Below are 14789 nucleotides of genomic sequence, written 5' to 3'. Positions count from 1 at the left end.
TCAATGATAATTTCCATTTATCTGGTAAGTTTTTCCATAAAAATTATAAATTGCTTTAAAAGAGAACATAGACTAGTCAATTTGTTTTAGTTTCTTCAGTTTTCTAATCAAGGAGTTAAACTAAATGCTAATCTTTCAGCTCTAATAATCTATGATTCAAGCTAATAGACGGTATTAAAATGGTCCCATTGGTTTATGATCATAGAAAAGACGGGGTAAACTTACGAAGCCTGGCAATGTAACTTTTTTGTTTGTTGATAACTAAGGAAAGTACTAAGTGACGAAAGATAATATCCAAAGCTCAAACCCACTCAGGTTCCAGTCACTTACCCCTGTTTCTAAATCAGCCTGGCCATCAAATGTATTACATTGTTATGTTTTATCAAAGACTCCAAGAATCCCAGGCTCCACCGCTGTTAATCTTTCTATATTATTTTTGAGATGAGATCAGGACTTTCCATTTTTAAAGGATATCTCAACATTGTAGTTTGGTCATAAAGATGGGGGCTGAGATCCAGGGGTGCTGCCTGGGATCCAGGGGCACAGAGGAATAGAAATGACCACGGCAATATCTATCGTTTATCATCTCCTGCCCCAAGGAACCACTTTTCCAGTGTTTTCTCTCCTCTAGGGGGAAGAGTATAGAGCAATTAACACCTGGAATCTTGGCTATTTTCCTGTGGTAGGAAAAGCCCTCCAAGGGCGCAATAATGAGAGAGTGGGTCTATAACCTTTACTATTTGTGCCAAACTCACATTCTAGACACTTAATTCCACTTAAGCCCTACAAGTCGTCTTACTGTAAACCACGAATTTAGCCACCACTATGCTACAGTCTCAAGCCTTTTAAGGCAATCTGTGATTTACAAATTATTTACTTTACTTCAGGGAATGGTATCATAAAGTGGATTCCTCTTAGTGGCTAGAGTATCATAAGGAGAAAGACTACTGAGTTTGTTTCTTTTTGGGGTGAAGTAGATTTAATACTTAACTAACCAAACAACATAATTGCTTATAAATGGAAACAGTGGACAACAAAGTGGCTTTTAAGATCATCCATGAAGGATTCTGAGGATATCAACTTTCTGGCATCCTCCATGCCACTTATGAGATAGATTTCATATACCTGGTGTGAGCAGATTGTAGCTGAGAGATCTAGGTCATAGTTTCTTTTGACCATCAGTGCCCAAATATAGTTTAAGGCCTTTTAACACAGTATAAGAAACACAGCATAATTTAGCTGTCAATAAAATATTGTTCCTGATAATCCTCCTTATAAAAAAAGTGAATTAATCTCTTATCTACTAATTTTTGGGAAACAATCAGAAAAAGGAAAAAAAATCAAAGCAAGTGGCTAACTTCCATAGAAGCAGATAAAGCAGCTAAACTAAAAGCTTACAACAATTTTAACAAAAAGTAAAATTCAGCACAATTTAATTCCTTTTTGTATCTCACAAATGTTGATTACTTAGATGAACAAAATAAATTCATTACTCTGTCCTGTCATTATTAAGGCAGTCTTATGATACTGGCTGTGAGAATCAAGTATATAGTTAAAGCCATGTGAGACTACCAGATGATATGTAAAATCACAGGTGAGCATCTTATGCTTGCTTGAGAAGACTGATCTGTTAAACCTGTGATGTTTTTATTTAAACAAGAAATCAATAATACACGTTACCATCATATGGGTTAAAATGTTATTTAAGATCGACTTCCAGAAAACCGCTAATGTTTGGTTTGTGTATAATTCTTATTTTTCAATGTAGTTGGTGGCCAAGGAAATGGTTAATACTATATGAACATCAAATGCCTTAGGTGGATACCTATTAAAAGGTGCAAAATATAAATAGGATTGTATATTTTTCAAAACTTTAAAATGAACATAAAGAATATATAGGTCTACATGTTATAATTTAAAGTCAACACTAGCACATATTTTTTTTTTACCTAAATACATTCCTATGATAATACATGCATCTACAAACACATGGCCATGCACATAACCTTGTTTTCTGCATTTGCAAGAAAGTTAGAATATACAGTATTGTACATTGTGTCAACTTAAATCATTTTGGGAAGTCAATGGAGATGTCAATAAAAAAATCTAATCTAAGAAATTAAAGTACAAGGAGAAAATTATCCCATAGATTAAAAACACTGAAGACTGATGGAAAGTTAGGGTTAGATCGCTTGTCCCAGTGATCTTGAAAGATGCAGAAGAGAACAGGACTGTTTGTAAAAACACTCTGAATAGTCAGTTTGGCAAAAGGGACGAGAACTATTGTAGTCCAGCAATCCAGGCTAGAGATCTAGACCATCTGGGCTGCAGTTTTCAGAGAGACTATGTAGCTGTGGGCTGTCCTCCGTAAGGCTGGGGGTGCAGATGGTGATCTGGATGCCCATCTGGATGGGAGCCGGCGATTGGATGGTCTAGCAGGTCGGGAAAATCCTTTTCCATTCGAGGCTTTCACTGTTATGGATTCCTACAACACAAATAAAGGCCACTGTCTCCTTACACACGACGACTTGATCCAAGGAATACATCAAAAGGATCACCACCCCCACCACCATCATAACAACAATAAAAGTGTTCATACGATTTTGTACTCATAGTTCCAACTGTCTTTAGTTTTATTATATTTAGGTGTTTTTCCTCTATACCCGTATGTATGTGCACCGTGTGTGCCTGGTGGCCACAGAGATCAGAAGAGGTCATCAGATTTCCCGAAACTGGAGTTACAGAAGGTTATAAGATGTTATGTGGGATCTGGGAACTGAACTCAGGACCTCTGGGAGAGCAACAAGTGCTCTTAACTCCTGTGCCATCAGTCCAGCTCCTGCAACCCTGCACCTGGCCTTCCTGAGAAAGCTGATATTCTCACATCTGAGACAGGCAGTGAGGACAAACTTGGGTGCTACTATTTCCCTCAGAGCCAAGCAATAGCCTCATCTTGAAAGAATAATATATTAATTTTATTTACTTATTTATTATTTACTTATTTTTGAGGCAAGCTCTCACGACATAGTCCCAGATAGCCTGGAACTCAACTTTGAAAATCACACCAGTCTTGAACTCACAGAGATCCACCTGCTTCTGCCTCCTGGGTATTGAAATTAAAGGCATGAGTGACCACATGTGTCCTTGATATGACTTATTTTTAAATAATGCACTAGTTGAAGTTCTTAAAACTATACCCTCAATTCATATTAATTTATGCCTCACAGAACCAAGAAGGTAAGACGAAAGCAAAACATGTGTACATCCTACTTATATGATCTAGCTACTGAACTGATTTCAGAGCTATTGCTAAAGATGGATGTAGTTCCCAATTTCTCAACTGTGTTATCTTATTTGAATCTACTCTTTGCTCCAGTTGCTGATCCCTGCACTAAGCAAATGTTCCATGTGATACATTTCTAAACATCTGCCCTCCGTAATACCACTACTTACATCAGAACCACATTTGGTCCAGTTATCCCTGAAGCATTTCGAGTTTTGCTGTGCAGACCCCGTCTCTGTCTCATAGGTTTTCAGAAGCTTTTCTACAACACCATAATTTGATTTGGGATCAGACGACTTTGGCCGGCTAGAAAAATTGCTTGGTCGCCAATCATGCTCATGGAACATGAGATGGTAGCTGCTGGGACTCACGCATGCCTGCATTTGTTTGAGCAGACCTGTTGCAGACACTTTTGTGGAATTACTGAACACATTTTCCATGGGCATAGGCGTGTGGTCATTAGCTTTCAGACCTTTAGTCCCACTGTCATTTTCTGATAGGTCATCTCTATGAGCAGTGGGGCTATCACAGAGATTGAGATTATCAGGTGGTTTTGAATAGCTTTGACTTTGCTGTACTGGTTGACAATTTCTGTCTGTTCTAAATACAATCCTGTTAAATTCATCGATCTTTGCTGCCAGCTTTTCATTCCTTGGAGTTCTCTCTAAATTGCAGTTGTAACTTCTGAGTGGGTCTGTCTGTATCACTGAACAAAGAAAGTCATTTTTCACATGAAGATCAAGATGCGATTTACTAGGGTTATCAGGAATCACCTTTTCAAAGTTTGCTTTATTGGGGGTGCAGCCAGTTATTTGAGACCGTGCAGAAGGGCTCTCCTTTGTGCCTATTACAGTGTCACATGACAACATATTAAGTCCAGTGTCTTCGTTACCTGGAGGCTTGCTATCTCTTGTGACTTCCGGTGTCAAAGAGGAAACCATGGTACTATCTTTCAATCTTCTGTCTTCTTGTGGAAACAATGGAGACTGCCTCAAAAGGAAATGAGGGTTGCAATTCCTTTTGTCTTGACTCTCAAGGGCCACCCACCTGTGGTATAAACTTTCCTTCAGTCTTTCTTGGGCTTGTTCAGAGTATGAGCTGGGGAAATTTCGAGAGGTACTTCTTGGAGGAGGAATTGGTGGAATTTTACTTCTTTGTAAATCAATTATACCAATTCCACAGTTTTTCATAGAATTATTTTGTAGTCCATTGGCCCAGCTCAGACTGTTTTTATGTTTTTCTGTCTCCAAATTGGTTGGAAGAATGCCCTGGCCATTACTGATCAAGTGGTCCTTATGAGGTACACTGATTGCATTTGACATTTCCCGGAGAACAGACTCTGACTTCATCCTAAGCAATTATAAATCAAAGTATATCAATGACATTTTTCTTTCAAACTGAGCTTTTAAGGGAAGCCATAGTTTAAAAAATTCATCTCTGCTATAAGAGTCGCAATTTGCTTAAACATTATGTGTGTATAGTTATGTGTGTGTGTACACACATATATATATATATAAATCATGTGATATCAAAATATTGTGATATATACATATATATTATAAATCCACTTATTAAAAGTCCTCTTTATTGCTTTATTGTAGGATAAAAGTCTTCAGTGTTACATTCATGGGTTTAACCCAAATTTTACTCAGTGTCATTCCCTAACATGAAACCTCATGCCAGATTCAAACTAGACAATGTAATCTCTTGAGTTTCTGCTCTTGACCCTCCCATTTCTACAGTTTTCTTCCTGCCATATTTGTTCCCTCTTTGCTATGCAATTTCTATTCACTACTCTTAATTCCTATTCAGTCTTCCCTTTTCTCCTTGAACTGTAAATAACACCAGGAATAGTGTTAGTCTGAGCACTAGGTAATCATGAGCATTAGGTAACCCCAAATGGAAAGTGTCATTTGAACTTAAAAGGAAAGTAAGATTGTATTTTATGAATCAAAGAAAGGGAATACAAAGAAACAGGGTCTAACAAGGTGTGCCCATTGAGAGAATGAAGAGTTCCCTGGATGGATTTAAAGCAGAGTGAGGGATATTGGGTGACACAGAAATATTAAGTTATGCCAAATCTTAAAACAATGTTAAACCACATATTGAGCCCTTGAAATGCTTTCTGGAAGGCACTGGGATAACTATAAAAGCTTCAAAGCTTCACTTTTTAATAGTTTTTTTTTTTTTTGAGAATTTTATACCATATATTTTGGTTATATTCTTTGATCTTCCCTTATCTCCTCCCAGATCTTTTCTACCTCCCTACTCACCCAACTTTATGTCCCTTTCATCATGCCAGTTTTATTCTATATATGATTTATGAATGGAGACTGGCAAGTCTCTGTATAAAACACAAATAGAGCAACAATGTGGACTAACAAACAACAAAATCACATAGCAAATTATACATATTGAACTTATAAAAAGCTTCTACACAACTTAAAATGAAGTATAGTAAGCACTGACCAACAGAAGACAGAAGGAACATCAGTGGGGTGGGCAAATGGAAGGCGATGCACAGAGGCTAACAGACTCTGCTGCCAGTCAGTAAAACTTCTCAGTTTCCTGACAACTGAATAATAATAAGGAATCTCATTGTTGTAATATTCTAAGAGAATATCTGATCCCTTGATGAACTAATTATTGATACAGAATAATATGTACTCGCTATGCACAGAACTCCAAATTATTAGTTTCTTTAAACTTAGCTAAAACTGTCTTAAAACTACATTGTTTTAGGTCATAGGTGCCATATAATATGTTACTTTGAAAAGTAAATACTCTTTTGTTATATACCTAACTGCTGAGAAATACATGACCTAGGCATAAAATATTTAAATAGAACATCTTATATTGTTCAAACACTACATTGTTAAATTTGTCATAGTTTAAAAACATATTTAACTGGATTTGCTCATCCATATATTTTTCTACTGGTCAAACACTCAGAATGACAAAGAGCTGAAATAGAGGATACATACCCATTTATTACAGAGTCTACCTTAACTAAATACCCAAAGAATATCATATTCCTAATATTTACATTATGAAAAAATATTAGAAGATTGCTTTTAAGAATCCATGAGGTATATACATGATAAGGCAGTTTAGATCCACTGACTGTAAACAGAATTCTTTTGGATTTCCCAGTTTACAATAACCACATGTGTGCCAGCCTACCTTCTGTGGTTAGGTCGCTTTCGGATTTCCTCTTGAAAGGTGCATAATTCTTCACTTACTTTTGCAAGTTCTTCAAGAGCCTTCATACACATAACACATAAAAGAGAGGCATTGTTAGCATTTAGAAGTGCAAACACTTCTTTAGAAAGAGTTCCCGGCTGATCCCATCTTACTTACTGTGTTAAGGGCAACAGAACAATCTTTACTCTCCTCCTTAGAAGTCCTTGTGTCAGCCCATGCCTCACATGCCTCCTCTTCTGTGGCCATAGGATTCAGAAGCCCGACTTTGCTTCCTGTGGGTATGTTTTGTTTTTTATAAGCTTGGCTTCCTTCTCTGAGGAAGACCTTCTCTAGTTCATTGTCTTTTACCAGATCATCTCGGTGATTCGTCATTCTAAAGTCACATCCTGAATTGGGGTGATTTGGAGGAAGTTCCATTTTATCTTGATCAAGATCAAAGACCTTAGAATGTTCATTCATGTTCATTTTCCTCCTCAGCTTTACTTCCTGGCAAAGCTGTAAGAAATGAAAAATAAAAATTTACTTTTCCTAATTTCCTTGATCAATAACTTTTTATCATTCCTTTTTTTAGATCATTATTTATTTATTTATTTATTTATTGAGGCAGGGTTTCTCTGCATTGCTTTGGAGTCTGTCCTGGAACTCACTCTGTAGACCTCGAACTCGCAGAGATCCTCCTGCCTATGCCTCTCGAGTGCTGGGATGAAAGGTGTGTGCCACCAACACGCTGCTAATATATTTTTTAAAAGCAGAGTTTTATTATATGGATCTCATTATGAAGACCAGAATGTCCTCAAGCTCCCCAATATCTACCTGCCTCTGACTCTGAGTAGTAGAAATAAAGTCGTGTGCTACTATGCCTAACTTTGATCAATATTCTTGATACTAAATCAATTTGAGTTCTCTTTGTAATATTACTATATGTTACCATGGGTATTAATGATTGTGCATATAGATAGTGCTTTTAGGACAGGGATGAGCTAGCACAGTTTTGGTGAACCATCAAGACTAGTTTTAGTAGGGTAATGCATGGATACCACATTCTGTTTTTCTGATGAGAAATCAACTCATTGAAAAATAAATTAAGTCTGAATCTATACAGAATGCAGAAGCACAATCACAAAATTACACTGACACAAATCAATTACTCTCTATTCTCTATAACCACTTTCTAATATAACCAGAGTTTACCATTAATAGTCATATAGTTTAAACATATGATCTTATATAACAACATTCACTGTCTAAATAGCTGACAGCATCATATAGTAAATCAACATATTATTTACTCTAAGTAATCCCTTATTAATCATTCCCCTTGGTTGGTCAACTTACATTATTGAAGGGTAGATATATAGTGATATTTTCAATGCCACAATGATAAACATTCTTTTCAAAAGTTGTTTTTATTCAGATTAAAATGATTGCATCAATGTTCTAAATGATAAAACAGAGCTTTAAAGCGTGGACCAACTATCACCTCCATAAAAGACAACCCTGAATTGTTCCTTAGGGACGCTGCCTTAGTGAAACCAGCAGATACTCCATCAGCTCACCCCCCAAAGTGAAGAAGGAAGTAGTGTTCTTCTGAGGTTTGCTTGCATCTTGCAAAAGCATATCACACCATCAAATAATTTTAAAGCAAATGCATTTAGATTTCACAAATGCAGTAAATGTTTGTAATAATAACATACTCAGTATTTATACATAATTGCAGTTGAGAGAATATACATAGCTAATACATTAACAATGCACAGTGCTTTTAGTTCCCCAATATTGATAAAGATTTTAAACACTCCTCTGAATGACTGAAGTACAGTTGCCATTAAACTACAGCAAAAAATTGATTGTTTTGATGCTTATAAAATTATCTGTGATGAATTGCTCTTCAACATGAATGATACAAGGAGCAACCCCCAAAGTTCCATGTTAAATTTAAGGATGCTATTAACAATGTTTTCACATTTTTAAGAATTCCTGAATAGACTTTGACACTCACCTTTAACCCCAGCACTCAGAAGGCAGAGGCAGGAGAATCTCTGTGAGTTCCAGGCCAGCCTGGTTTACAATGCGAATTTCAGGACAGTCAGGGCTGTTACACAGAGAAACCTCGTCTCAAAACAGAACAAAACAAAACAAAACAAAAATTCCTGAACAAAAAGAAATTTGCTATATTTTCAAATCCAGGAGAAATTGTGCTATGCATGACACATGGCTTTTCATTTTGCATGTTAACTGTATTGGGTTCTAGAAAGATCCACTCTTGTGTATTATATGCAATTCCTTTTCCTGTATTCATCTCATCCTTCAGTTTTTGGTTTGGTATAATTTATTTTATATGTAATTTTATGCCATTGTAGCTTCCCAAGACTTCTCAACTTGGTTGAAAAATTAAAACAATAATAGCAGCTATCCTGCCCCCTCCCAAAGTAACTAGTACACTGTAATGAATGGGAAATGTTTCCTTTGGTATAGGGAATTTGTTCTGCTTAATACTCAGCCTTTGTCAGTAGCTGAATGACCAAAGGACACAAGAAAAGGTTGCAAGGGAACAAAAAATTTTCAAGATTTCTGTCAGCTTAATGTGTCCATGATCACAGTTCATATGTGGATTATTCTAGGTTTCAACTGGCCTGAGTACGTATAACTTAGATTTCAGTATCAATTGCAATGCTCACAGAGAGGGACTCAGCAGGGACGCACGAGCATCTTCACACTGGATCCTTTCATTCAATGATATTATTATTTAACATCGCTGATATTAGGGATGCACACTCTGAAGTCTGTATTTCTCTTGCACGTGGCTCAATATCCTGCAATAATTTAATACTGGAACAGGATAACTTTAAACACACACACTTTACTGGTTAAAAAATGTATTTGCTACAGAAAAATACTTTATTATACTTCATTTTCCATACAATTTCCAAGTAATTTTTTTTTTTTAGTTTTAGTTTTAAAAACAAGGGTTGATAGCCTGAGAAAATATTTCCTTGTGTTTTTCTCAGCATTTTTGTCTTAACTTTGTACACTGTTAACCATCTGAATATGACCAGAAGAAGACACACAGTGATGGCATTGAGATATTACCTATGGGCAGTGTGTAGCACATTTTATAAACTCTCTCAACTATGCTGTTTTAATCACAGGTAGGAAGTCCTTAGACAAAGAAAGTGAAGGAAGCTAGTAGAATATGTTTTACAAATGTAGTAGTAGAAGTAGATTTATTTAGGAATCATTAATCATGGATGCCTCGCCTTTATTAACACCTAGAAGAAGGATCTCATACCCCTGTCCTTTATTTTCTGTTTTGGCATGCCACTTCTTATTATTTTATTTTATTTTTCGAGACAGAGTTTCTCTGCATTGCTTTGGAGCCTGCCCTGAAACTCATTCAGGCTGGCCTTGAACTCACAGAGATCCACCTGTCTCTGCCTCCCGAGTGCTGGTATCAAAGGTGTGTGCCATCAACACCGGGCTTGGCATACCACTTATTCACTACTGCTTTGTTTTCTGTTAATCAGAAAGAAATATGGTGGCACTGTAAACATAGAACGTGCTTACTTTGCTTATCTTGGGGAAAAGAAAGCCCAAAGACCTGTTAAATAATTGTCTTGTTAAGTTGAAGAAACCATAAAATTCAATACTATTTATTGAAAAAATATAGCAAAAATTAATATACATAAATTTCAGTTGGAGAAAGCTCAAAAGCACACTAAAGTAAATGTCTGAAGGAATATTTCACACAAAAGTAGAGGATGACTAGGGTTTTTTTTAATTCTACAAGTGACATTATTCTTATAATATATATATATATATATATGTGTGTGTGTGTGTATGTATATATATATACATATATATATATTCTTATTTTACATATCGATCCCAGTTCCCTCCCATGCTCCCTCGATCCCCCTCTCATCCCATTCCTCCCCCCCACTCCACAGGGAGGGTGATGCCTTCCAGGAGGAAACATCAAAATCTGTCAAGTCATTTGGAGTAGGGTTTAGGCCTTCCCTCCTGCCTCTAGGCTAAGGGAGTATCCCTCCAAGGGGAATATGCTCCCAAAGTCCACTCATGCACTAGGGATACATACTGGTTCCAATGTCAGAAGTCCTTTAGACTTCCCAGGCCTTCTAATTGAGACCTACATTCAGAGGGTCTGAGTTGGTACAATGCTGGTTTCCCAGCTATCAGTCTGGGGGTCCATGAGCTCCTCCCTTGTTCAGGTCAGCTGTCTTTGTATGTTTCTGTAACAGCCTGGTCTTGACCCCTTTGCTCATCACTTCTCTCTCTCTGCTACTGGATTCCAGGAGTTTGGCTCAGTGTTTAGCTGTGGGTGTCTGGTTCTGTTTCCATCAGCTACTAGATGAGGCTCTATGATGGCATATAAGTTAGTTATTAATATCATTATCAGGGAAGGGCATTTAAGGTAGCCTTTCCACTGTTGGTCAGATTGTTAGTTGGAGTCATACTTGTAGGTCTCTGGACATTTATCTATAGTTAGTTTTCTCTTCAACCCTATAGTGGCTCCGTCTATTATGGGCTCTCTCTCTCTCTCTTTTGCTTTTGTGTAATTGTCCCCCCGACTTAATCTCTGGACCCACACATTCTCCTCTCCTCCCCTTCTCTTTCTCTTAACTCACTGCCCCCCAACTCTCAATATGCTCAGGAGCTCTTGTTCCTTTCCCTTCTGTGAGGGACCTTTTATGAATCTCTTAGGGTCTTCCTTGCATCCTAGTTTCTTTGGCAAAGGACACAGCCGACAAGATCAAACGGCAGCTCACAGACTGGGAAAAGATCTTCACCAACCCCACATCTGACAGAGGGCTGATCTCTAAAATATACAGAGAACTCAAGAAACTAGCCACCAAAACACCAAATAACCCTATTAAAAAGTGGGCTATAGAACTGAGAATTCTCAATAGAGAAATCCAAAATGGCTGAAAGACACTTAAGACAGTGTTTAACATCCTTAGCCATCAGATAAATGCAAATCAAAACAACTCTGAGATACCATCTTACTCCTGTCAGCATGGCTAAAATTAGAAACACCAGTGACAACTTATGCTGGAGAGGATGTGGAACACTCCTCCACTGCTGGTGGGAGCGCAAACTTGTACAGCCATTTTTGGAGATCAGTATGGCGGTTCCTCAGGAAAATGGGAATCAGTCTACCACAGGACCTGGCAATTCCACTCTTATGCATATACCTAAATGATCCACATTCATGCAACAAAGACATGTGTTCACCTATGTTCATAGCAGCATCATTTGTAATAGCAAGAACCTGGAAGCAACCTAGATTCCCCTCAACTGAGGAATGGATAAAGAAGATGTGGCACATTTACACAGTAGAGTACTACTCTGCAGAAAAAAAGAAACAATGGAATCTTGAAATTTGCAGGCCAATGGATGGAACTTGAAGACATCATCCTGAGTGAGGTAATCCAGTCACAAAAAGAGGAACATGGTATGTACTCACTCATATATGGCTTTTAGACATAGAGAAAAGGAGTTGGTTAATGAAAATAAAATTATTGACTGTGTCAGAACCATGGTATGTCATTAAAAAAACTCATTTTCTATTAGCACTTTGCCAGAATAAATCTGATTTCCTCTATCACTTTTCTGTCTGACACATGACATACCTTTTGATACTGCTGTGTTATTTCCTATTATTGGTATAGATTACTCAGATATCATCTCAGAAAGGAGATGATATATGATGAGTACAGATTATAATCTTGATGCTGTATATCCCACCAATTATTTACTTTTTGGATTTTCATCCTAGGCTCTAGTAGCTGAAGAGTCATACAGAATATATACGTTACTTTGGTACTTCGGTAGCATGAATCTGAAATCAGAGTATAATAAATCTATACATTCTAGAGCATTAATTCTCAACCTGTGGATCATGACCCATTTCGGCCCACATATTAGTCTATATGTAAGATATTTACACTATGATTTATAGCAGTGGCAGAATTACAGTTATAAAGTAGCAACAAAAAACATTATGGTGTATGTGGGTCACCACAACATGAGGAGCTACATTACAGGGTCACAGCATTAGCAAGGTTGAGAACCATTTCGTGGTCTTTATTTTCATGTAAGGCTATAAAACCAATGCAGTCTCAAAGACACCTCTAGGTGTGGCTATGCTGGTTTTGATCTAGGAAATGTCACAAGATGTTTATTTCTTTGGTGGAAGAAGAGAAGTGAAAGTAGCCCCAGTGTGAAATGAGTGTCAGCAGGATTTTCATGCCTAGCTTGGAGTTTTACGGCATCTTTAAACAAATCAAGTCATACCTCTTCAATCTTCTGCTGCATGACCTTCCACTGACTTTCCCATTCTTTTCTTTCATTATCAAACTGGTCGAGTAATTCCATCCTTTCCTTGTGCCAGTTGGTCTGTGTGTTCGCCCGCTCCTCATACAGGTCCACGGCAAGTGTGTGAGTGTCAGCCAAGGGGTTTCTGCTCATCTTTGCCTTCTCTCAGCTGTTTCTTGGAAATGTGGAAGTGTTTGATTTGAAGTGGTCTCACTTGCCTTTAAAATAAAGCCTGAAATAAACATAAGACGACAGAGTTCCAAGTTTACGTACTCTGTGGAAATATCATTTTGTCAAGAGCCAATAACATAATTAAACTATAGAAAATGAAACATAAAAGAAGCAAGACCCTCCCCAGGTCAAGTGGAAAGACTCTACCAAGACCCAAAGCAGGTAGTCACTCGTCCTAGCAGAATCCCTGCCAATCTTAAAAATGAAAAAAAGGTCATTATTTTACTTCCTCAAATAAAATCTCAGGTATCTGTGAGACATTTCTTAAAGCTTATTCATAGTCTCTTTTCTTTCATCTGGACTACACATGTCTAGAATAATTATTATAGAAAACTGAAGAACAGCTTTCTTATGTTATACTAAGTAGTAACCAAAATGACTTGATTTCTATTATTCAGGATATGAATATTTAGGGTTTGATGAGACAATTTAAAATACCAGACATAGGGGCTGGAAAGATGACTCAGACCTTACGATTGCATACTGCTCTTACAGAGGAACTGCATTTGGTTCTCAACCCCCTTATTGGGTACCAACATTCAGGGAATCCAACATCTTTTTCTGAACTTTGTGGACACTTGTACTGACACACGCACATGTCCCATCCCCAAATGTACACATAATTAAAATTGGCCTTAAAATACCAGATACAAAATTCTGTTAAAAGATTTGATATTTTATTTACATTAAAGTGAGGATGTTCATAGCATTATTATGAACTTTGGATAGTATAATAAATGTACAGTAATTTGAAAACTTAAAAATACTTTGAACAAAAATCCTGCTTTATCTGGAGAGTTTTTATTAATAACATCATGTGTCTTTGAAGTGAATAGAAAAGCTTATCAATAATGCACGATTTTTAAAAAAATAATTGTGCCAATAAGAAACAGAGTTATGGGTAACTCAGCAGGCTCACATGATTATTTTGTCAGGGGCCTGGGTGAACTCCAGCATATGCATGTGTGCAAGGATGTGTGCATGTGCACTCACACACACACACACACACACATACACACACACACACTGGAAAAAGAATAAAATGAAAACTAAACAAAACCCCAAACCCCAATTCTTCATCTTACTAATCCGTGGCCATAATACCATTCCCTTTCTGTTACTTAAGCACGGATTTGCCAATAGTCAATGTTGTGGTGTCCCTGGCAGAATTAGGTCTATATGATTATGTAGCAAGAACAGTTTTGCCCTCATCCAAGACTGATGCATATTTCACACCCCATATATTAGATTACCGTGAAAGGTAACCTTATTTTTGTCAGGCCTCTCCAGTCAAGATAGGAATGAATTATTTAGACTAGAAGAAATTAGAAACATAACTCTTTATGCAGGCTCCACTTCTTAAAAAACAAACAAACAAACAAACAAAAACTCTGTTAATGGTAAGATCTATATTTTCTCAAAAACATTTACCAATGTCACTTTGATAGTTTTTGCATATTTCTTTGGCACTCACAGTATCATTATTAATTCAGTCAAGAAAAGTAAACAATTTCAAATTTAGTTACACACATGCCCTCATGAGCCCTGTGCCATTTACCCATGCTGTTTCTAACGTCATTTTGTTCCTCGTTATTGCTGGTTCTCTTTTGCTACTGTCCCCACTTATAAAGGCAAACCACGAAGTTCTAACACAATGAAGGTAGTAAAGAATTTACAGAACGTGGGTTTTTGTTTCAATGGACATAATCTTTACTAGTGTTGATAACCTAGTAAA

The 14789-nt window shown here is 37.1% G+C and overlaps 1 protein-coding gene across 1 annotated transcript; it reads right to left on the bottom strand.

Moving 5' to 3' along the window:
• Positions 1-1169: 1169 nt before the first annotated feature.
• On the bottom strand, positions 1170-13081 carry Kiaa0408 (KIAA0408 ortholog). Its single transcript, XM_051175476.1, has 5 exons — positions 12803-13081; positions 6644-6982; positions 6467-6546; positions 3454-4633; positions 1170-2485 (listed from the first exon to the last, which is right to left on the bottom strand). The coding sequence occupies exons 1-5, from the start codon at positions 12974-12976 to the stop codon at positions 2312-2314; spliced, it is 1947 nt and encodes a 648-aa protein (XP_051031433.1). The 5' UTR covers positions 12977-13081; the 3' UTR covers positions 1170-2311.
• Positions 13082-14789: the final 1708 nt, after the last annotated feature.

This window comes from Phodopus roborovskii, unplaced genomic scaffold (genome assembly GCF_943737965.1).
Source record: "Phodopus roborovskii unplaced genomic scaffold, PHOROB, whole genome shotgun sequence".
Taxonomy (NCBI): Eukaryota; Metazoa; Chordata; class Mammalia; order Rodentia; family Cricetidae; genus Phodopus; species Phodopus roborovskii.
The sequence above is the reverse complement of the archived record's forward strand: the minus strand, read 5'-3'. Positions and strand labels throughout refer to the sequence as shown.